This window comes from Nerophis ophidion, linkage group LG17 (genome assembly GCF_033978795.1).
Source record: "Nerophis ophidion isolate RoL-2023_Sa linkage group LG17, RoL_Noph_v1.0, whole genome shotgun sequence".
In the NCBI taxonomy this organism is placed as follows: domain Eukaryota; kingdom Metazoa; phylum Chordata; class Actinopteri; order Syngnathiformes; family Syngnathidae; genus Nerophis; species Nerophis ophidion.
In genome coordinates, this window is record NC_084627.1 from 33,321,160 (window position 1) to 33,346,264 (window position 25,105).

Consider the following 25,105-nt stretch of genomic DNA (forward strand, 5'->3'; position numbering starts at 1 on the left):
TTTCCGTTTCTATAGGGTTTTATTTCTTGTTGTATAGCCTTTAGATGAGATGTCTTTACCACAAATACACTGTACAAATGGAGCGAGTCCAGCCATGACCTATTATGTAGTTAACGGGAATTGTGAAAAAGACATCTTCTTCACAAGGCTATTTAAAGGAACATTATTCACATCTATGCAGTGCTTCAAAATGGATGACGTCTCCATTTACTTTCCTCATGGATGTGATGTCAGCATAATGGCAGAGGTGAATGGAACTGTGTGGTCATTTTTTGAACCTTCTGAGATCGTCTATTTCTCTCCTCAAAGAAACTCTGTTGGTGCTCGTTCCTATGATCCAACATGATCAACCACTGCTCCCTCAGCCTGGAGAGAAGAGAGAACGTTTACAGTTTGATTACACGTTCAACATGTTTATTTTACAGTTTGATTTATACAGTTCATGTCTTGTTTTGTGTTTTTTGTTGTTCTTTAAGTGTATATTTATGTTGCCAGAGCTCATAGTCCTGCCTGCTTTGCTGTACTATTTCTAGAATCATTGAGCTTTACACAATGGCCTCTGGTTTGTAATTAGGACACACCTGCTGCCAACCCCAATCATTCCCCTTCGTACATTCGCTTCACCCTGCCTTCCTGGCGGGATTCTTGCTCACCACTCGCTAGTGTTAAGTTGGTTTGCTCTATGATCATCTTGGGTCTGGCATGCTACCGTTTTATGCCATGTATTTGGATTAAATATATCGTTCTTATACCTGCAAGCTCCCTGCCGTCCTCCGCCTCTTTGAAGCGCATACACCACACCATGCTGAAACCTTACAGAAGAATCCTGCCAAAAGGCGTTTCCGAGAAGGACTACACCGGCGAGGACCTTTCTCCCCAGGGGAAGAAGGTATGGACATGGTGAGTGCCTTAGACTGGAGAGTGGTGAGAGCGGTGGAAAAGATCATCAGGACTCCTCTTTCTCCTACCTGGGAGATCCCAAAAAGTCGCTGCCTGACCAGGGCTCAGAAAATCAGTAGAGACTCCTCCCATTCCCAGCAAGGACTGTTTTCACTGCTGGACTCTGGAAAGAGGTTCCGCAGTTTTTGTAGCAGAAACTCCAGGTTCTGTAACAGCTTCCTCCCTCAGGCTATAAGACTCTTGAACACATCAAAATAATCCCCTCAATTCCCCCCAAAAACGGATTAACTCGCTGGACTATAAAGAAGATATAACATACATCAGTAAATGTGGATGCATATGCAAAAGTGCAATATATTTATCTGTACAGTAAATCTAAGTATATCTGCACATTCTTTGTAAATGCAAACAGTCTGCACCTTATTGCTCTTTTATCCTGCACTACCATGAGCTAATGCAATGAAATTTTGTTCTTATCTGTACTGTAAAATTCAAATTTGAATGACAATAAAAGGAAGACTAAGCCTAAAGGCAACAGAGGCTGAGAGCCTGTGTCATGCAACAGAGGAGAACGAGATTTTGATGTGGGCTACAGATGCAAGTTGGTTCCGATCGACTCTGTTTGGCCAGTGACGTCAACATGGCGCCGTCGCATGCTCGCTGACGTAGGCTAAAGCACCCCTTAGTGACTTTGACACGCCACTGCAGCATTTCCTTCCCTAGTTAGTAGCAAAATGCTGACAGTCTCTCCTTCCTCACTGCCGCAGTTTGGTAATGCTATTCCTCATATTACCAAACTGTCATGGGCTGTGAGTCAGAGCAAGAAACCGTCACAGCATGATGACGACACGCCACCAGCGCCTAGGTAGCACACTCGCATGTCACGCAACTTTGTGTGCCTGTTTTCGTTCAATATGAACAATTTAGGGATTCCACGAGGGAGGGAGCAAGGACCTCCCCACTCCCACCCTTTGGCTTCTGCTCCTGAAGTGAGAGAAAGCATGTAGTATCCACTTCTTGGGGGGCCTAGAACTGGTAGTTGTGCGCTACAACCGACAAGGACGCCGAGTCCTGCAATTGCGCTACCCACCTCTTTTCTAGCGGGTCAGCTTTAACTCCAGTCATTCTTCGTCCAGCGAAGTCACCACTGCCAGCTCTCTTTTCAGTGGGTCTGACACCGCTGCCAGTTTTGTCTCCAGTGGGAAAACCTCTCAAAAGAAATTTTCTCCCGGAAATCTCCCGAAATTTACGCCCCCTCCAGCTCCATGCAAACATGAGTGGGGACAGCCTGTTTTCACGTCCGCTTTCCTCTTATATAAACAACTTGCCTGCCCAATCAAGTTACAACATCTACGGATTTTTAATAAAAAAACTGCACACACAAGGAGACAAAGCAGAAGAACGAGGATGTTATAGCCATGGCGACGCCGTCTGTAATAGAGTGATTCTATGTTGTCAGTTGCCATCTCCTGGTGAATGTTGGCTATAGCATTATGGGGTTGCTTTTTGATTGGCCAACGATTTAAATAAATAAATGATAAATGGGTTGTACTTGTATAGCGCTTTTCTACCTTCAAGGTACTCAAAGCGCTTTGACACTACTTCCACATTTACCCATTCACACACACATTCACACACTGATGGAGGGAGCTGCCATGCAAGGCGCCAACCAGCACCCATCAGGAGCAAGGGTGAAGTGTCTTGCTCAGGACACAACGGACGTGACGAGGTTGGTACTAGGTGGGATTTGAACGAGGGGCCATCGGGTTGCGCACGGCCGCTCTTCCACTGCGCCACGCCGTCCCTACATGGTGTTGTGCACCTGACGGCAAGATACACTCGCCAGTATGGCACGCAAATGGCAGAACAAAGGTTACTCAAATAGTGAAAGGTAAGTGTTGTTGTTTTTGTTTTGTTTTTAATAACCAGCAAGCACAGTACAGTTAGTAGAACAACTGTCTTTTTATTACTGTGTATTTGATAGGTACCATCCAGAGGTGGGTAGAGTAGCCAGAAATTGTACTCAAGTAAGAGTACTGTTACTTTAGAGATTTATTACTCAAGTAAAAGTAAGGAGTAGTCACCCAAATATTTACTTGAGTAAAAGTAAAAAGTATGTTGTGAAAAAACTACTCAAGTACTGAGTAACTGATGAGTAACCTGTTTGTTTAATGATTACGGCAACAAATAATGCACAAAAGCATAAAAATAGCAATGAGCAAATTCAGAGCCAGGAATATCTCTTAAGCAACTAAAACAATAATATATATTAAATAATAGTACATTAAAATTAAAAAAAATTAAGGCACATTGAGCCACAATAACTTAACAGCACCATAGGCTCAGTAGGCATTCAATGATTGATTGAAACTCGTTTTAGTAGATTGCACAGTACAGTACATATTCCGTACAATTGACCACTAACACCCCAATAAGTTTTTCAACGTTAATCAATTACTTAATAAATGACAAAGTCGAGGTGATCTACCTCATATATACATATACATACACACACATATCATATATATATATATATATATATATATATATATATATATATACATAAATTTACATATACAGTATATAATTTATATCTATTTATTTTGCCGTTTTTGTTGACATGTTAAAGGTGTTTTAATGAATATACATGCATGTTTAACATATATATTCCTATCTTTCATGAAGACAAGAATATAAGTTGGTGTATTACCTGATTCTGATGACTTGCATTGTAGTTGTGATAACGTCCACGTTTTCAAATGGAGGAGAGAAAAAAAGTTCCTCCTTTCCGTCTAATACCACATGAAACTTGTTGGTTTTTAACATCTTATTTGTCCAGCTTCCATATTCGTTTTTATACACTTTACAAGAAATACATTGCCGGCAAACTTCGTAGTTTGCTAGCTTGTTTGCACTGGCTTTCGGAGACTCTTATTTTGTTAGCGCAGGCGCGATGGAGCGGCGCTTTTATTGTGAAGACAGGAACTGTGCGATCAGTCTTTAGGCTTTTGACGGGAAGTACGGTTGACATAAAAAGTGTCTTTTTTCATTTGCACTTTTGATTGATTGATTGAAACTTTTATTAGTAAATTGCACAGTACAGTACATATTCCGTACAATTGACCAATAAATGGTAACACCCCAATACGTTTTTCAACTTGCTTAAGTCGGGTTTCACGTGTGACGGTCATGTGACTGCCTGGCTCTGTTTGATTGGTCCAACGTCACCAGTGACTTCATGTGATTGGTGAAACGCAGGCATGCGTGGATCCTATGTTGACAAACCAAAACAAACATTAATAGATCGATAAAAAAAGTAGCGAGTAGCGAGCTGAATGTAGATAAATGGAACGGAGTAAAAGTGGCGTTCCTTCTCTATAAATGTACTCAAGAGTATATTCATCCTCTCCTTAAAAGACCTAACCTCGATCCTGACCTCATGGTAAACTACCGACCGGTGTCTCACCTTCCCTTTATTTCGAAAATCCTCGAAAAAATTGTTGCGGAGCAGCTAAATGAACACTTAGCGTTTAACAATCTATGTGAAACCTTTCAATCCGGTTTCAGGGCAAATCACTCGACTGAGACAGCCCTCGCAAAATTGACTAATGATCTATTGCTAACGATGGACTCTGATGCGTCATCTATGTTGCTGCTCCTCGATCTTAGCGCTGCTTTCGATACCGTCGATCATAATATTTTATTAGAGCGTATCAAAACACGAATTGGTATGTCAGACTCAGCCCTGTCATGGTTTAACTCTTATCTTACTGATAGGATGCAGTGCGTCTCCCATAACAGTGTAACCTCGGACTATGTTAAGGTAACGTGTGGAGTTCCCCAGGGTTCGGTCCTCGGCCCTGTACTCTTCAGCATCTACATGCTGCCGCTGGGTGACGTCATACGCAAATACGGTATTAGCTTTCACTGTTATGCTGATGACACCCAACTCTACATGCCCCTAAAGCTGACCAACACGCCGGACTGTAGTCAGTTGGAAGCGTGTCTTAATGAAATTAAACAATGGATGTCCGCTAACTTTTTGCAACTTAATGCCAAAAAAACGGAAATGCTGATTATCGGTCCTGCTAGACACCGACCTCTATTTAATAATACAACTTTAACATTTGACAACCAAATAATAAAACAAGGTGACTCTGTAAAAAATCTGGGTATTATCTTCGACCCAACTCTCTCCTTTGAGTCACACATTAAAAGCGTTACTCAAACGGCCTTCTTTCATCTCCGTAATATCGCTAAAATTCGCTCCATTTTGTCCACTAAAGACGCCGAAATCATTATCCATGCGTATGTTACGTCTCGTCTCGATTACTGTAACGTATTATTTTCGGGTCTCCCCATGTCTAGCATTAAAAGATTACAGTTGGTACAAAATGCGGCTGCTAGACTTTTGACAAGAACAAGAAAGTTTGATCATATTACGCCTGTACTGGCTCACCTGCACTGGCTTTCTGTGCACTTAAGATGTGACTTTAAGGTTTTACTACTTACGTATAAAATACTACACGGTCCGCTTGAGATGGTTTCCTGTGGACGGGACTCTCGCTGCTGTCTTGGATCCGCTTGAACTGAACTCTCGCGGCTGTGTTGGAGCCACTATGGATTGAACTTTCACAGTATCATGTTAGACCCGCTCGACATCCATTGCTTTCGGTCCCCTAGAGGGGGGGGGGGGGGGGTTGCCCACATCTGAGGTCCTCTCCAAGGTTTCTCATAGTCAGCATTGTCACTGGCGTCCCACTGGATGTGAATTCTCCCTGCCCACTGGGTGTGAGTTTTCCTTGCCCTTTTGTGGGTTCTTCCGAGGATGTTGTAGTCGTAATGATTTGTGCAGTCCTTTGAGACATTTGTGATTTGGGGCTATATAAATAAACATTGATTGATTGACATTGAAGTAAAAGTAAAAGTATTTTTTATAAAAACTACTCTTAGAAGTACAATTTATCCCAAAAGTTACTCAAGTAGATGTAACGGAGTAAATGTAGCGCGTTACTACCCACCTCTGGTGCCATCTGAAATTCAAGTATTTCTTTTATTTCTATACATAATAAAATAAATATATATAGCTAGAATTCATTGAAAGTCAAGTATTTCATATATATATATATATATATATATATATATATATATATATATATATATATATATATATATATATATATATATGAAATATACATGAAATACTCGAGTTGGTGAATTATACTTGTCCCCTCTTAACCACGCCCCCGCCCAAACCACGCCTCCTCCCCTCACGTCCCGAAATCGGAGGTCTCAAGGTTGGCAAGTATGCGCTAAAAGCAGTGCCTTTAAAGTACTAATATTGTTGTCCGGGTGGAAATCGGGAGAAATTCGGAAGAATGGTTGCCCCGGGAGGTTTTCGGGAGGAGAAGTAAAATTTACCGGGAATATCGTGAGGGTTGGCAAGTAAGCTTTCAGGTCTTGAATGCTAGTGTTACGCAATGTTTCGCAGTCAATATTTTTGCTCATGCCAAGCTACGCCTATTGTGCGCTTCCCAAAGGCACAACTTTGTATGTTTTTTGCCATTAATTTGGATTATATATTTAATTCATACCTGCAAGCTGCCCGCTGTCCTCCGCATCTTGGAAATGCATTCGCCACGGAGAAACATTACATGATTACACTTTTAACGCACATTTTACAGTGTAATTACAAGTTTAACGTGCACATTTTACAGTGTGATTATGCATTAACCGTGCATATCATACAGTTTAAATACATGTTCGCGCATATTTAAAGTACACGTTTAACGCACACGTTTTACAGTTTCATTAAATGTGTTATGCACACATTTTGCAGTTTGATGATATGGAAATGTCATGCCTGTGAATCTGGTTTTATGTTTGATCATGTTTTGTTTTGTTTTCTGGACTCTTGTTCCGTTTTGCACTTCCTGGTTTGCTTTTTTTACCATGTCAACCCATTAGTTTCCACCTGGTCCCTCTAGTCACCCCCCGATCCTCAGCTCCTCACACCTGTTACTAATTACCACAGCCAGTATTTAAGGATTTTACTTTCTGTCCATCAGTCTGGGAACTTTGCTTGTACTTGCCTTCATGCCTTCATGCACCCTATCCTTGCTGCATCACCTTCATGCCCTCATCCATATATCCATGTCATGTACAGTAAGTTGTTGTATATAGTTCATAGTTTAATGCTTTTGTGCTTAGTCTTGTTGTTTATGTCCATTGTTCATTCATGCCATCGTGCAAGTGTTTTTGTTTTCCTGTGTGTATTTTTGTAGCCAAGTTTTGTACGTCTTTGGGAGCGCCTTTAATTTGTTTATTTTTTATTATAGTGTTTAAATAAACAAATATGTACTTACACTCTCGTCTGGCTCGTGCCAATCATCCTTTGCGTGGAAGAAGCAAAACCAATCCATGTCCGGGTGTGATGGGAAATAGTTAATCAACAAGTTTATCATGTACATTTTACAGTGTAATTACACATAATGCAAATTTTACAACCAACCAAAGCAAGATCAAGAGTTTTAAAGGTGAAATATAAAAGTAAGTAAAAACTAAAAATACATAGCGTGGACTCAGAAATGAATTAGTAGAAGCTGTGTACAAAGGATATGAGGAGAAGAATGATGGCATCACTGAGGCCAGTATTTATCCTGACACCATTCTGGGCAGGCGTCCACGGCAACCTGATCTGAGGCCACTGTTGTCAGGCATAATTAGGTTACAGAGTTGTTATCCGCTTCCATAATGTTATGACTGTCTGTGCCAGTGAGCATCTGTCAGCATGCAACATCACGTCTCACTTAATCTCCATCGTTCTGCTAGTCTGTCCTCGAATGTTTACACTGATCTGTGGGATTCAAATGTGCAGGCGCAGGGCTCCTAATCAACATTCCCAGCCTACTATGTGATGACAGACGAGCTGTAAACATCACTGACGTATTTCTTTTTTAAATTTATTTATCAAGTGGAAGAGGACACATAAAACCACAATCATTATGTTCGATGGGTCTTTTTTTCTGAACACAAAACAAGATGTGTCGGACAAAAGCAACTTTTATTTTGGATGCATAAGAACTTTTCAAGCATAAAGACAAACATGGCGAAGTCTGCTACTGGTGGACGACAGAGCTGACAGACAACAATAAGGCAGTGGTTTTCAACCTTTGTTCAGTGATGTACCCCCTGTGAACATTTTTTTTAATTCAAATACCCCCTAATCAGAGCAAAGCATTTTGGGTTGAAAAAAAGAGATAAAAAAGTCAAATACAGCACTATGTCATCTTTTGTGGTGTTTCTTGAACTATTTGAAAAAAACATAAAAACAACTAAAAACTTGTTGAAAAATAAACAAGTGATTCAATTATCAATAAGGATTTCTACACATACAAGTAATCATCAACTTAAAGTTCCCTCTTAGGGATTGTAATAGAGATCCATCTAGTTTCATGAACTTAATTCTAAACAATTCTTCTCCGCTGTCGTATTTTACACTTCATAATGCGCCACACATTTTCGATGGGAGACAGGTCTGGACTGCAGGTGGCCCAGGAAAGTACCCGCAATCTTTTTTTACAAAGCCACGCTGTTGTAACACGAGCTGAATGTGGCTTGGCATTGTCTTGCTGAAATAAGCAGGGGCGTCCATGAAAAAGACGGCGCTTAGATGGCAGCATATGTTGTTCCAAAACATGTATGTACCTTTCAGCAATAATGGTGCCTTCACAGATGTGTAAGTTACCCATGCCTTGGGCACTAATGCACCCCCATACCATCACAGATGCTGGCTTTTGAACTTTGCGTCAATAACAGTCTGGATGGTTTGCTTCCCCTTTGGTCAAGATGACACAATGTCAAATGTTTCCCAAAAAAATTTGAAATGTGGACTCGTAAGACCACAGAACACTTTTCCACTTTGCATCAGTCCATCGTAGATGATCTCGGGCCCAGAGTAGCGACTAAATGTATTTAGTGACAGTGGTTTACTGAAGTGTTCCTGAGCCCATGTGGTGATATCCTTTAGAAATTTATGTCGGTTTTTGATACAGTTTCATCTAAGGGATCGAAGGTCACGGTCATTCAATGTTGATTTCCGGCCATGCCGCTTCCCAGGACAGATTTCTCCAGATTCTCTGAACCTTTTGATGATATTATGGACCGTAGATGTTGAAATCCCTAAATTTCTTGCAATTGCACTTTGAGAAAACGTTGTTCTTAAACTGTTGATGTTTTTGTGTGGCAACCACACAATATATGCAATATGTTCCACATAAAACATTTCAAATTGAAATATTGGAAATAATTGGAGCCTTGAATAGGTCAATAATTCATTATAACATTGATTTTTACAATTTTTAACAATGGCAAAAAAAGAAATATAAAGATAGACAAAAGAAAAAAAACACCCTGCATGGCAGCTTTGTGTCAACATTGCAACTTGTTGTAGTTATATTTCGCCTCATTCCACATTAATGTTTTTATATTTTGTTTTTGCAATAGCATTTCTAGAATGCCAAAATAGTAGTAACATTTTTAAATGTATGTCTTAATGATGTTAAAATTATTTAATATGCTAAACTTTGCTGTAATAATAAAAAAAAGTGGACCCTCACAAAATTATGCTGATTGTCAAAGATGTTAGATATTATAACACTACCTCAATGATAGCTTTTGTTATTCTGGGAATTAATTTTATTGTTCAAGGTAATAGTATTCATATTATGGTGATGAGATACCCATGGTTTCAGCCTTTCAAAGTTCTACTAACGTTTATTGATAATCGGCCCTCTTTTTGGGGCTTGCTAAGGAGGGACAGCCTTCACCTCAACCGGGAAGGCGCCATCACTCTCCTTGAAACATAGATCACTGTTTGAGTCACACTTGACTAAAAACTACACTAGAGCAAGCTCGGGCACAAGCAATTACAGTGCTTGTGAGCCAAGGTGAGGAGTCAGTTAAGCTAGCACTAACCAGCGCCAGGCTGGAAAATTCATGCTCGCATAGAATTTTTCGTAACATCATACATAGCTCACATGTTTTTTCTCTAGTAAATGTGCCAGAGGGAGACGTGCATTCTACTGAGATGGCAAATTATGAAGCGTTAAATCTATTGCAGTACCAAACAAACAATCTCAAGATCTCCACCATACCAAATCCTAGATGTGATGGAAATTATTTAAGGTCCACTATGCGAAATAGACGTAATTTCAGTGTAAGTGTTCTTTTCCTCTGCTTTGTGTGTAGAGTTTAATAAACACACACAACATCAGGGGTTGATTCTTAGCTACACTTACTCGCGGCCATGCATCTCTGACGATATAGGAAATACAAAAGTAGTCAATATTTTCTGCCAATTGTAGAGCCCCTCACGCGTTGATATCGTGACAAACGGGTGTTGCATACAATAACACAGTAAAATAAAAACATATCTGTTGATCAAGGATGTTTTTTGCCATTTGTCTAGCTACTACACAAATACAATGCAGAACAATAAATAGTAGTGAATGAGACAATACATACACTTTTCTGTCATCACACGGATGCCTACCTCTCTCGGTGATATTGTGGCCAAAACGGAAGTAAAAAGGCGCGCCAAATACATATAAAGAGGTGACAGGTGTCGCAGCAATTATTGCAGTAGGGGGAACACGGCGAGACAATTGTTCCACAAATTGACAAAACATCGAACTAACTTCAGGAATTTTCATGTATCTTACACATTTTGTGTAATTATAACAATAATAACACTTTATAAAATACATTATATTTACATGACCTAATTGACCAGGTTACATCAGTACTAAGGATACCATTAACAAAAGGGCCTCAAAACACCTCACATCCTATAATATGGGCTTTTTAAACATCATATCTCTTGCTTGCTTTGTTGGGTCTGCTCCTGTCTCTGGCCATACTCTCTCCACCCCAACAGACGATGGTGTGGAACACGACAGAGGCCACCACAGTGTATATGTTTCTCTTAGGGACGGCGTGGCGCAGTGGGAGAGTGGCCGTGCGCAACCCGAGGGTCCCTGGTTCAAATCCCACCTAGTACCAACCTCGTCACGTCTGTTGTATCCTGAGCAAGGCACTTCACCCTTGCTCCTGATGGGTGCTGGTTGGCGCCTTGCATGGCAGCTCCCTCCATCAGTGTGTGAATGTGTGTGTGAATGGGTAAATGTGGAAGTAGTGTCAAAGCGCTTTGAGTACCTTGAAGGTAGAAAAGCGCTATACAAATACAACCCATTTATTTATTTATTTTACTTTTTATTCATAGCTGTATGTAGAAGTGGTTGGTTGTATCAGCTCCGCTGCTTTAATGTCTTTTATGTCCTTTGTTTTCTTTGATGTTTGGTGTTTTCCTCTTAGACACATGTAAGAGGGATGTGTACTATGGCTATGAGGTGTTGTTGTTTATTTCCTTGGCCTCAGTCCGGACCCCCTCTCCAGTCCCCAGGCTTAGACCGATTTTTTTATTTTATTTTTTATTTTATTTTAATCTTCTATTTTTTTCTCTCCCCCCCCCCCCACTTGTTTACCTGTATCTCACCTTTTTTGTAAGGGGCGCTGGAAGCCGGCAGACCCGTCAGCGATCCTGTTCTGTCTCCCTGTAACGTTTGTCTGATCTTGAATGGGATTGTGCTGAAATGTTTTATTTTCCTGAAGGAACTCTCCTGAAATAATAAATAAAGTACTATCTAATCCATCTAATCTAATGTAATATCATTGTCTCCCTAAACGTTATTAGTTAATGACCGTCGTAATTATGACACAGCGCACTGAATCGTTGATTCAGATGCAGCATAAAAAACACACAGCGGTAAAGCCAATCGGAGAATTTTACTGCCCTACTTCTGGGTACGCGGAAGTATACCAAATCATAGGTAGCGCTAAAAACAGACTCTAAATGCGGGAAGTCGCAGAAATTGGCGCAACGTGATTGAGATGCTGCCATTGAGAAGAAAAGGGGAAATCATTTTTACCGTTCTCTGGACAAACACTCACCTCCGTGGAGCTGTACCAGCCAAGGGCCAGCACTCTAACACGACAGCCCTGCACGGTGGACCCTTCTGGGGCCTTTTCTGTCCTTGCTTCTGGGACACATGGCCACTTCAACACAGAGCCCAACATTTCCCAAATGATTTGTACGTGTCAGGGGATATGTTTTTTTGCAAATATGATGATACTTGTCACCATAAATTAATGTGAAAACACCTACCTGTATTCCCACTGCAGCCAGTTTGTAGATGCAACTCCCAATTAAACATCTTCATTGGTAATTTGATGATAACTTGACAGCTTCTAACCCTACAAATGGATTACGTGACACCTCTCTACTTGATGCACAGTTTTCTTCTTTCTGTATTTAATTGTTACTACTTGGGCAAACAGCAGTAATTACCTGGTAGCTTTTCCGAAAAGAGCTTTGTTTACATCTTCTTTTCTTAAAGTTTATGCAATGCACTGAAGATATGGGTTTGAGTATGTTTTCATAATTGATACAGGAACTGCCTGTTTTGTCTGTGTCTATTTAAAAAAATAAACACATGACATGATACACAACATTTTTTTTCCACCATCCAAAGACTCCATCTGCATAGATTTGCACTGAAATGTATCGAACCGTATCGCATCGAATCGTAATGTTTTAAAATACATTGTTTAGATATTCATATCGGATTGCTATTTCTGGTAGAGATCACACCATAATATATACATATATAAAGAAATATATATGTAAATACAATTATATGTATATATATATGGTATATATATATATATATATATATATATATATATATATATATATATATATATATATATATATATATGTATATATATATATATATATATATATATATATATATATATATATATATACAGTATATATATATGTGTGTGTATATATATATATATATATATATATATATATATATATATATACAGTATATATATATGTATATATATATATATATATATATGTGTGTGTGTATATATATATGTATATATATATATATATATATGTGTTTATATGTGTGTGTGTGTGTATATATATGTGGATTATATATGTATATATATAAATATACATGTATATACAGTAAAATACTGTTAAAAAATAGATGTGTATATAAATGTATGAATATATATATATATATATACATACATCATCCATTTTCTACCGCTTATTCCCTTTTGGGGTCACGTTGCCTATCTCAGCTACAATCGGGCGGGAGGCAGTGTACACCCTGGACAAGTCGCCACCCCATCACAGGGCCAACACAGATAGATAGACAACATTCACACTCACATTCACACACTAGGGCCAATTTAGTGTTGCCAATCAACCTATCCCCAGGCGCTTGTCTTTAGAGGTGGGAGGAAGCCGGAGTACCCGGAGGGAACCCACGCAGTCACGGGGAGAACATGCAAACTCCACACAGTAAGATCCCGAGCCCGGGATTGAACCCAGGACTACTCAGGACTTTCGTATTGTGAGGCAAACGTATTAACCCCTACCACACCGTGTTGCCCTGTTCTGGAGTGGTGTGGACTAAAATTACAGCAGCTTGTGGGACCAGTGGAGACGACAGATCCAGGTCAAGTCTAACACAGCAAGTGCCGGACGTTTTGCACGGTGCTTCTGGTGAAACTGCTGCTCCATACAGTGTTGCTTCTCGGCCCCTCTGTCGCCCGTTGTGGGTATTCACACTAAATTATCTCTCCTTGGATGGCGCAGGCAGTCCAGGGTAAGCTGCAGCAAGAGGGCTGGAGAGCTGCCTGTTGTGGCATGCGTTGGCGGAGGTCCAACTTGGAGAAGACTGTAGAGCAGTGGAACTTAGGAGACAGCTCCTCTGACATTGGAAGAGGGTATTTGTCGGGGATGTCTGCTCTGTTTCCCTACTGGAGGTTGATGTGGAGGCACAGTACAGCATCTTTTTTTCCTGCCACCACCAGTTTAGAGCTCTAGGCCAAGGCTTTGACTCGTTTGATGATGCTTGCGTCCAGCTACTTCTGCAGCTCCACCGTGACGTCATCACGCAAGACGAGTGGGTGAATGACAGGGGACACGGCCGGCTGATGATTGCAAGCAGCGATGTGAGAGATGTGGGAAGAGTGATGGCCAGTTGTGCAGTTACAGCATGGACACAGTCAGTATGGTGGAGCCTGTATTGTCTGTAATGGAGAATCCCCGAGCGCAGAAGAGGTCAAAACCCAGCAGGTTAGCACCGTGCCGAGACACTTGGAGGCTGAATACTGGGAGAGCTCTGGAGCCATAGCGCACAGACAAGGTGGCAGTGCCCACAATGCCAATTTCAGTGTATCCATAGTTGTATAGTTCCTCTGCTGCTGCTTTTATTGGTTGTCAAGGAAAGAGCCATCTGATGAGTGATTCATTAAGCAGTGACTTGGAGACAGCAGTATCCTGCAGTTGCAGCAGGCACACACCATCCAGATCAACAGTACACCACTTGAGCCCATTAAGTGGGTGGTGGTGGAGCGTGGCCCTTAGGACGGGTGGGGTCGGAAATTAAAAGAGGCGGGGGTAGAGCAGAACACTTTAGAGAAGTGGTTCATCTTACCACAGTCCTGGCATCTCCGTCTTGTGGCTGGGCAAGTTGGTGCGTGGCTCGAGTGACAAGAAATAGCCACAGTTTCCCCAGGGCCTGCATGCTTTAGTGCCCTGACGCATACATGCCAACCCTCACGGATTTTCCGGGAGACTCCCGAAAATCAGCGCCTCTCCCGAAGACCTCCCGGAAGAAATTTTTTTCCTGAAAATCTCCCGAAATTCAGCGGATCTGGAGGACACGGCCCCTCCAACTCCATGCGGACCTGAGTGGGGACAGCCTGTTTTCACCTCCACTTTCCCACCATATAAACAGCTTGCCTGCCCAATCACGTTACAACATCTACAGATTTTAATAAAAAACTGCACACACAAGGAGACGAAGCAGAAGAACGAGGAATTTACACCCATGGCGGCGCTGTCTGTAATAGAGTGATTCTATGTTGTCTGTCGCCATCTCCTGGTGAATGTTGGCTATAGCGCTATGGGGTTGCTTTTGGATTGGCCAACGATTTATGTGGTGTTGCGCACCTGACGGCAAGTGACTGTGTTATTAAGGCGGTTCTCCTGCCTTTTTTTTTCCCTCTTGTGTCTGCAAGTCTCTCCCTGGTCGTCAGTTGCAGGTGTGCTGCCAGCCATCTGAGCCCACCTGCACCTAATCAACGACCTGACTTAAACCCTGGATCTCCACCCAGCCAGTGCCAGTTCGTCCGTTGCCTGTGGTACACTCTAACCTTTTTTTGATACCTGTTTTTTGTATTTCTTCAGATGCTGAACAGACTTTTGACACCGTCTTCCTGGAGCTGAATTTTTGTTACTCTTAAATTATTTTCTCCAGTGATTTTTTGTTATTAAATAGACTTTTGACTAATCCGCAATTGGATTCCTTTTTGAGACCGTAACAGACTCTGGCCAGAACGCAAATTACAGAACAAAGGTTACTCAAATAGTGAAAGGTAAGTGTTGTTGTTGTTATTTTTACTAACCAACAAGCACATTACAGTTAGTAGAACAACTGTGTTTTTATTACTGTGTATTTGATAGGTGCCGTCTGAAATTCAACTATTCATTTTATTTATATATGTAATAAAATAAATATATATAGCTAGAATTCACTGAAAGTCAAGTATTTCATACATATATATATATATATATATATATATATATATATATATATATATATATATATAAGAAATGTATATGAAATACTCGAGTTGGTGAATTGTAGATGTAAATATACTCCTCCCCGCTTAACCACGGCCCTCCCCAACCACGCCCCCGACCATGCCCCCGACCACGCCCCCAACCACGCCTTTGCTCCACCCCCGACAACACCTCCCACCCCCTACCTCCCGAAATCAGAGGTCTCAAGGTTGGCAAGTTTGCCCTGACGTCTCGCGACGTTCACCTCCAGGTCCGCATGAGGGGTTAAAGAAGTTGAGCTGTCTGAGCCAGCATTGCAAAGTGTGCAGAGATGGGGTCGAGCTGGATAACCATGATGCTAATTGTGTACCAAACTCAAATTGGAAATCCATTTCTACTGCCTGACCCTGCGATGAGGTGGCGACTTGTCCAGGGTGTACTCCCGCCTTCCACCCGATTGTAGCTGAGATAGGCACCAGCGCCCTCCGCGACCCCAAAGGGAATAAGCGGTAGGAAATGGATGGGATGGATGGCATTACTACTGCCTTGGACAGTGACAGATCATTTGGGGACATAGTTTCTACTGTAGTTCTGGGAGTGCCGTGTGCTCAGCAAGCTGATTGAGAACCATTTCCTCTTCCAAACGGCCAAACTTACAGCAGCATTTTCATTTTTCACAAAAAGGATTTCTTTTTCAAATTGACTGGGTGTCGGTTTTAAAAGTGCTCTCCCCCTCTGGTTAACATTTGAAATAACAAGTCTGTGTTCAGCCATTCCTCCATCCATCCATTTTCGACCGCTTGTCCCTTTCGGGTCACGGGGTGTGCTGGAGCCTTACTCAGCTGCATTCGGGCAGTAGGCGGGGTAGACCTTGGACAAGTCGCCACCTAAGAAATTGAAATGCGGCCCCCAAGGCCAAAATTAATTACAAAAAATAAGATAAATATGTATATTGAGAGACACTGTAATAACTTGAGGTAAATGATGAAGATTAAAAAACAATTACAAACCAAAATTTAAAAAATTATAATAATTCCAAAATCTGTCTTTTTCTCACAATGCGACTTTTTTTTCATAAAATTGGAAACAATTTCTCATATTCATTCTGTTTCTGTAATATTGCAATATTTTATCATAAAATTATTACTTTTTAAAGTAAAATTATTACTTTTTAATGCAGTCTGGTGACATTTGTCATTTAGAATTCTGACTTTTATCACAATATTACCAATTTATTGGTCGTTCTTGTAAAACAGTGACATTTTTTGGAGCAAAATTATGACTTTTTCCGAGTAAAATTCAGATTATTATTATAACATTGCTAAAATGTTTACGTTTTCTTATAAAATGCTGACTTTTTTTGAGTAAAATTACAACTCTTTTCATAAAATTTTCAAAGTTTTAAATTTCTTTTGTAAAATTGCACCTGTTATTGAGTGAAATTCCAATTTGAATCATAATATTGCACAAATGTTTTTTTTGTAAAATTTTGACTTGCGTTTTTTTTTGTGTGAAAATGTGACCCTTTTCTTGTGAAATTCCAACTCATTTTTCATAGCAAGCTTTTTTATATTTGCATCGTATGTATATATTAAAAATGTTGTACATACAACTCTATATATATATATATATATACATATATATATACATATATATATACATATATATATATATATATATATATATACATATATATATATATATATATATATATATATATATATATATATATATATATATATATATATATATATATATATATATATATAAACAGGTTAGTCCTAAAGAGGTAGGCATTATTTGGAGGTCTCAAAAAGTTAAGACATACAAGAATGTGTGTGTGTGTGTGTGTGTGTGTGTGTGTGTGTGTGTGTGTGTGTGTGTGTGTGTGTGTGTGTGTGTGTGTACTGTACTCTATGTATTCATGTATACATTTTGTGTGTTTCATCTTCTACTTGTATATGTAGTACATGTCTTGTACATTTATACAATAATGCAAACTGAATGAAAATAGGTTAAGAAATGAGCAAGATATGATTTATTTCCAATTTAGATGCGTCGCCTTCATTGAGTACTTTGCTGTCCTTAAAAATGGCCAACTCACAGAACTTACTGCTGTGTGTATGTATGGTCAAATCTACCTAGCAACAGCGGTCGGCCCTCACAACTACAAAAGTAAAATATTCTTTTTCACCTTGTGTTTTGCATTATAAAGTGAGGTTGCAACTCTCTACTCCATCTAGTCCTAGATATATATATTTTTTCATCATTCTAGCTATAGTGGAAAGGGGGGCCCTCACAACCTACTGACCAAACATGGGTCCACAAAAAGTAGGCAAGACGCGTGTGTGTGTGTGCGTGTGTGTGTGTGTGTGTGTGTGTGTGTGTGTGTGTGTGTGTGTGTGCATGCAAAATAAAAAATTCAACATAAATAAAACTAGGGCTGTTAAAAAAAAGTTATCGCAAAAAAATATGGCAACAATCATGTACAGACGCAGATTAATCAAGCAGTTTATTTTGAGTGTACTCTTTTAGCTTGACTTCGAATGGTTACCTGAAAGATTGTGCAAGTTGTTATACGGTCAGTGATCAGATCAAGTCGTACATCTGTGATTAGATGAGTGAGGACACTCACTGGTGTGCCCGATGGCAAATTTCCCTTCAAAACAAACTCTCGTTTGACTGTTGCCAAGTTTTGAGCAAACAAATGAAGTGCATTCAAGTAAAATATTCTAAAATAAGTTTCTGTATGACATTCTGTCAATAAAATTGCATTTCGACTTGTCCAGGGTGTACGCCGCCTTCCGCCCGATTGTAGCTGAGATAGGCTCCAGCACCACCCGCGACCCCGAAGGGAATAAGCGGTTGAAAAATGGATGGATGGAAGTTATAACCTGTGAATAATCTAATTTAAAATATATATCACTTGACAGCACTTAAATGTGTGAATGTTTCTAGAACATTTGATTACCAACCCAGCATTGACACAGTGCAACACAACAGACTATGAGAGAAATATTAGAAATTAATTATATTACAAGCAGTAGAAAATGGATGGATTCTGTCTTATCAATGACGGAGTGAAAAGGGGCCAGGGACAAGCTTGCGATAAAAATAAAAAAATAAAAACTACCAATGTGTCATTTCTTAATTGACATTTTACATGCGCGTATTTTAGGGATCGTGGGGCCCCAATATGTGCAGCATGTGATTTGTCTATAGGGAGGGGCAATTCCGGTAAATATGTACTGTATATATAAATATCAATACTATGGACCAGTGGTTCTCAAATGGGGGTACGCGTACCCCTGGGAGTACTTGAAGGTATGCCAAAGGGTACGTGAGATTTTTAAAAAATATTCTAAAAATAGCAACAATTCAAAAATCCTTTATAAGTATATTTTTTGAATAATACTTCAAAAAAATGTGAATGTAAGTTCTTAAACTGTGAATAGAAATACAACAATGCAATTCTGTGTTGAGAGCTAGATTTTTTGTGGACATGTTCCATAAATATTGATGTTAAATATACATTTTTCTGTAAAGAAGAGTTTAAAATTAAGTTCATGAATCCAGATGGACATCTATTACAATCCCCAAAGAGGGCACTTTAATTTGATGATTACTTCTATGTGTAGAAATCTTTATTTATAATTGAATCACTTGTTTATTTTTCAACAAGTTTGAAGTTATTTTTATATCTTTTTTTCCAAATAGTTCAAGAAAGACCACTACTATTGAGCAATATTTTGCACTGTTATATAATTTAATAAATCAGAAACTGATGACATAGTGCTGTATTTTACTTCTTTATCTCTTTTTTTCAGCCAAAAATGCTTTGCTCTGATTAGTGGGTACTTGAATTTAAAAAAATGTTCATAGGGGGTACATCACTGAAAAAAGGTTGTGAACCACTGGTCTGGACAACCCCACTGAAAATATGAATTTAATTCCGACTTAATTAACCAATACACAATGGAATTATTGTCTTAGTCTAGATTAATATGACACACTACATACCCTTTTTTACATATTTAAAAACGTTCATTTAAAGTAGACTGAATACAGGGAAGGCACGATAATTAGTAATAGCTCTGAATTAGAGAATAAATAGGATTGGAGAAGCTCTGCTGCTTCCTACTCCTTTTTGGATATGTTTTGAAATATGTGCTGTAATATTATTGAATCTTGTTTCCATGTTTGAAAAAAACAAACATAAATAATATAAAGATATATTTAAACCAGGGGTGTCGCAAACTCATTTCAAATCGGGGGCCACATGGAGAAAAATATACTCCCAAATGGGCCGGACTTGACACGATGGCGAGGCATAATGGATGCGTGTTGCTACCCCAGGGATGCAAGAGGACCAGGACAGGCAGGAGTTGCAGGTAAGATTAGATTTAATACAAAAACAAAAATAATACTGGTACAAAATGCAAAGAAAAGGCGTGCCGAATGCACGGAGAGCTATGCTAATAATTAGCAACGAGAGCAGAGTACAGGAATAGAGGTGCAGAGCGCACGCAAAGCTAAGGCGAGACTTAGCAATAGTGATTACAAAAATAAGAACCAACGTGCGTGTTGCAAGTAGCAAACAAAACAGCCAGGAGGAACTAAGGTAGCAGGTGGTCTTAAATACAACACAAATAATTCAAAACAGGTGTGCGTAATGAGTCCGTGCAGGAGGCATACTTAGGTTGCCATGGTGACAATACAAAACAAGGAAGTGCGCTAACAAACGGGATCGGTAGAGTCCAAAACATGATCAAAACATAGTAGGACAATACAAAAAAGACAAACATGCTAGAGATGTGTGATCCGGAAGCCGGATCACAACATTACCCCCCCCTTAAGGGGCAGATCCCAGATGCCCCCAAAAAACTGCAATAAAGAGAACCCCCTCCCAAAACCAGAAAGTTCACAAACGAAGGGAGGGCGGAAGGAGTCCACGGTGGAGGGTCGCCAGATCGCATGTCCCCGAATCCACCGAGGACACATCATGTGGCGGCGGCGGGTGGAACGCTGCTGCCGAAAAAGTTTTGGCGGGCGACCTCGAAAAGGCCACATTAGTGGCCGCCTCGCAGGATGAGGTGCCCGGCGAGGCGGACGACCCGGGCACGGCCACATCCGTGGCCGACATGGAGGAGGGAGTATCTGGCGAGGAGGATGACCTCGCAGAGGCCACGCCCGTGGTCGACGTGGTGGACGACGCCTCAGTACCGAAATCCCAGCAGGCTTGGAAGCAGCAGACGAGGGTGCGGGGACTGCAGCCAAAGCAGGCCCGAGTGCAGCTGGCGAGGATGATGCGGGTGCTGCAGCCGCAGGAGTCGTCGGAGGCGGCCTGGGAGCCGCAGGAGTCGTCGGAGGCGGCCTGGGAGCCGCAGGAGTCGTCGGAGGCGGCCTGGGAGCCGCAGGAGTCGTCGGAGGCGGCCTGGGAGCCGCAGGAGTCGTCGGAGGCGGCCTGGGAGCCGCAGGAGTCGTCGGAGGCGGCCTGGGAGCCGCAGGAGTCGTCGGAGGCGGCCTGGGAGCCGCAGGAGTCGTCGGAGGCGGCCTGGGAGCCGCAGGAGTCGTCGTCGACGCTGGTGTGGGCTCCAGCCCCGTCGTCGACGCTGGTGTGGGCTCCAGCCCCGTCGTCGACGCTGGTGTGGGCTCCAGCCCCGTCGTCGACGCTGGTGTGAGAACCAGACTGGGAGCTGGTGTGAGAACCAGACTGGGAGCTGGTGTGAGAACCAGACTGGGAGCTGGTGTGAGAACCAGACTGGGAGCTGGTGTGAGAACCAGACTGGGAGCTGGTGTGAGAACCAGACTGGGAGCTGGTGTGAGAACCAGACTGGGAGCTGGTGTGAGAACCAGACTGGGAGCAGGTGTGAGAACCAGACTGGGAGCAGGTGTGAGAACCAGACTGGGAGCAGGTGTCGGCTTCAGCCGAGGAGCAGGTGTCGGCTTCAGCCGAGGAGCAGGTGTCGGCTTCAGCCGAGGAGCAGGTGTCGGCTTCAGCCGAGGAGCAGGTGTCGGCTTCAGCCGAGGAGCAGGAGTCGGCGTCAGCCGAGGAGCAGGAGTCGGCGTCAGCCGAGGAGCAGGAGTCGGCGTCAGCCGAGGAGCAGGAGTCGGCGTCAGCCGAGGAGCAGGAGTCGGCGTCAGCCGAGGAGCAGGAGTCGGCGTCAGCCGAGGAGCAGGAGTCGGCGTCAGCCGAGGAGCAGGAGTCGGCGTCAGCCGAGGAGCAGGAGTCGGCGTCAGCCGAGGAGCAGGAGTCGGCGTCAGCCGAGGAGCAGGAGTCGGCGTCAGCCGAGGAGCAGGAGTCGGCGTCAGCCGAGGAGCAGGAGTCGGCGTCAGCCGAGGAGCAGGAGTCGGCGTCAGCCGAGGAGCAGGAGTCGGCGTCAGCCGAGGAGCAGGAGTCGGCGTCAGCCGAGGAGCAGGAGTCGGCGTCAGCCGAGGAGCAGGAGTCGGCGTCAGCCGAGGAGCAGGAGTCGGCGTCAGCCGAGGAGCAGGTGTCGGCGTCAGCCGAGGAGCACTAAGAGACTGGCAGAGAGGAGGACTAGGACTACTATGAGGATTTAGACTAACACTAGGACTTGGGCAAGGACTTGTGTGAGGACCAGTACTTACAATCAAACTAGTGCTTTTATAAGGACTTGGGCAAGGACCAGGACTTACAGTGACACTGGGGCTCGGACAAGAATTTGGGCAAGGACTAGGGTTACTGTGAGGACTAAGACCACGAGGGGAATTAGGACAAGGACTACGATCAAGACTACACGAAGGTACGTAACTGGGACCGGGACTTGGACTACCATTAAGAGAATGACTTGAACAAGGACTTGGGCTAGGACTCGGACTAGGCTTGAACACCGGTGGTGGAGGGCGCACTGGAGGTAGTGGACTAGCGAGTCGAAAAGTCGGTGGAGGAGGTCTAGGTGGCCTTAGTGGCTTGACCGGGGGAAACACAGGTGGAGGGAGAAAAGTAGGTAGCTCATGTTGCCTTAGTTTGCATCTAGAAATAACATCTGTATAGAACTTAGTTGTGTCTATAGAGTCCAAAAAATCATAGTCAATATTTGAAACAGGTTGAGAATAAGACTCAACAATATAAAAATCCTCAGAAAAAATATCATCGACAGGGGGTGGTATTGAGTCACCAGGGGGCGTTGACGAAATGACGTCACCGTGATGGACCGGTGGGCCGGAGGTATGCCCTGGCCTTACAGCCCAGTCGGAAGAGTGGTTGGAATATGGAGAAAAAACAAAACTTCCAAACCTCAGGGAAGAGTACTGGGCTGTTGTCTGCGCGCTGCTGTCCGGGGAAAAAGTCTTCGCGGCTTGGCGAAGGGAAGACTTTTGGTGGTCCACTGCGAGGCGGCGTTGTGCTGGCTGTTTTCTGACACGATGGCGAGGCATAATGGATGCGTGTTGCTACCCCAGGGATGCAAGAGGACCAGGACAGGCAGGAGTTGCAGGTAAGATTAGATTTAATACAAAAACAAAAATAATACTGGTACAAAATGCAAAGAAAAGGCGTGCCGAATGCACGGAGAGCTATGCTAATAATTAGCAACGAGAGCAGAGTACAGGAATAGAGGTGCAGAGCGCACGCAAAGCTAAGGCGAGACTTAGCAATAGTGATTACAAAAATAAGAACCAACGTGCGTGTTGCAAGTAGCAAACAAAACAGCCAGGAGGAACTAAGGTAGCAGGTGGTCTTAAATACAACACAAATAATTCAAAACAGGTGTGCGTAATGAGTCCGTGCAGGAGGCATACTTAGGTTGCCATGGTGACAATACAAAACAAGGAAGTGCGCTAACAAACGGGATCGGTAGAGTCCAAAACATGATCAAAACATAGTAGGACAATACAAAAAAGACAAACATGCTAGAGATGTGTGATCCGGAAGCCGGATCACAACAGGACTGGTAATATCCTGGCATGATAACTTAAAAATAAAGACAAACTAAGATTGTTTTCTTTGTTCACAAACAGTACAAGCACATTCTGAAAATGCACAAATCATAATGTTGTTGGGTTTTTTTCTTTACACTTACATGTTGCGGTTAATAGTATTCTATCTTTATTTGTCGTTATTTATACTTTCTGAATAAATTATGTGATAATGTTCATCAGTCAACTCCATCCATCCATCCATCCATTCATACATTTTCTACCGCTTATTTCCTTTGGGGTCGCGGGGGACGCTGGTGCCTATCTCAGCTACAATCGGGCGGAAGGCGGTGTTCACCCTGGACAAGTCACCACCTCATCGCAGGGCCAACACAGATAGACAGACAACATTCACACACTAGGGCCAATTTAGTGTTGCCAATCAACCTATCCCCAGGTGCATGTCTTTGGAAGTGGGAGGAAGCCGGAGTACCCGGAGGGAATCTACGCAATCACGGGGAGAACATGCAAACTCCACACAGAAAGATCCCGAGCCCGGGATTGAACCCTTACTACTCCGGACCTTCGTATTGTGAGGCAGACGCACTAACCCCTCTACCACCGTGAAGCCCATTGGTTTTCATTTTTAACCTATCAAGATTTAAAAAAAATATATCAAAATCAAATTAAAGGATGTTATTTATGTAGGTTGCTCATTTTCCTCGACTGGTGCACTAACATCATGTGGTTTATTCTTTTACATCTACAAAGATACAAATAATTGCGACTGCGACATTTAGTGGACACATGTAGAACAGCAGTTTCTTTCATTTTAAAAATGTCGGCTCATTTTTATACTGAGCAAACTCATCCCGACGGCAGGATAAAACCTATTCAGGCCTGTGGACCGTATGTTTGACACCCCTGTATTAAATAAATGGTTTAATAATAACATATCATATATTTCTATTACAGTATATACATGTGTTAAATTAAAAAAATGTTTTCAAATATGAACCTATATTATACATGTAGGACTTTGTATCAGAATTACGTCTGAATATGATAAACTTCATTTGAGCCAAAAAAAATTGTTGATACATGTTTTACTTATTTTCAAGTTATATAATTAATTTGATGGCGGATGTGTGCCAAGTGAGTGTGCAGTGAAAGAGTGATCTTTGGATGAATGTTTTCAGCTGATGAGATACAAATCGAGAATGAATAATTCATGCAAAACCTTGTCAGAGCGCTGGTCTTCTTGCGGCTCTCCTCCTCGTCCATCTGCTGGCTGTGTTGGACGATCTTCTTCTCCCAGAAGGTCTTCAGCTTGTGTTTGTCATGGATCCTTGCTGTGTTCATCACTTTTCATCAGCAGGCAAACGTCACATTAAAACAAGTCTTTGAATCTTCCTCATCTCATGCTAGTTTCAGCAGTTCAATGCAGTTACTTACTCATGTTGCTACTTTTCTTTCTTTACTCTTATGTCACCGTTCACTGATTCCTCATCAAACTTTCTCTTCTGCTGTTTTTATCACGTCCATTTTCATCTTTTTCCACAGACAGTATCCCCCTCTGCTTGTGTTTATCTGCTCTTTTAACTCCTCCCC

The 25,105-nt window shown here is 42.0% G+C and overlaps 1 protein-coding gene across 1 annotated transcript; it reads right to left on the reverse strand.

The window, feature by feature from the left end:
• Nucleotides 1–25,105, reverse strand: LOC133536609 (protein FAM240B-like). The gene is made up of 3 exons (XM_061877236.1): nt 24,950–25,105; nt 24,735–24,858; nt 1–366 (listed from the first exon to the last, which is right to left on the reverse strand). Exons 1-3 carry the CDS (start codon nt 24,951–24,953, stop codon nt 231–233), a joined length of 264 nt encoding a protein of 87 aa, XP_061733220.1. The 5' UTR covers nt 24,954–25,105; the 3' UTR covers nt 1–230.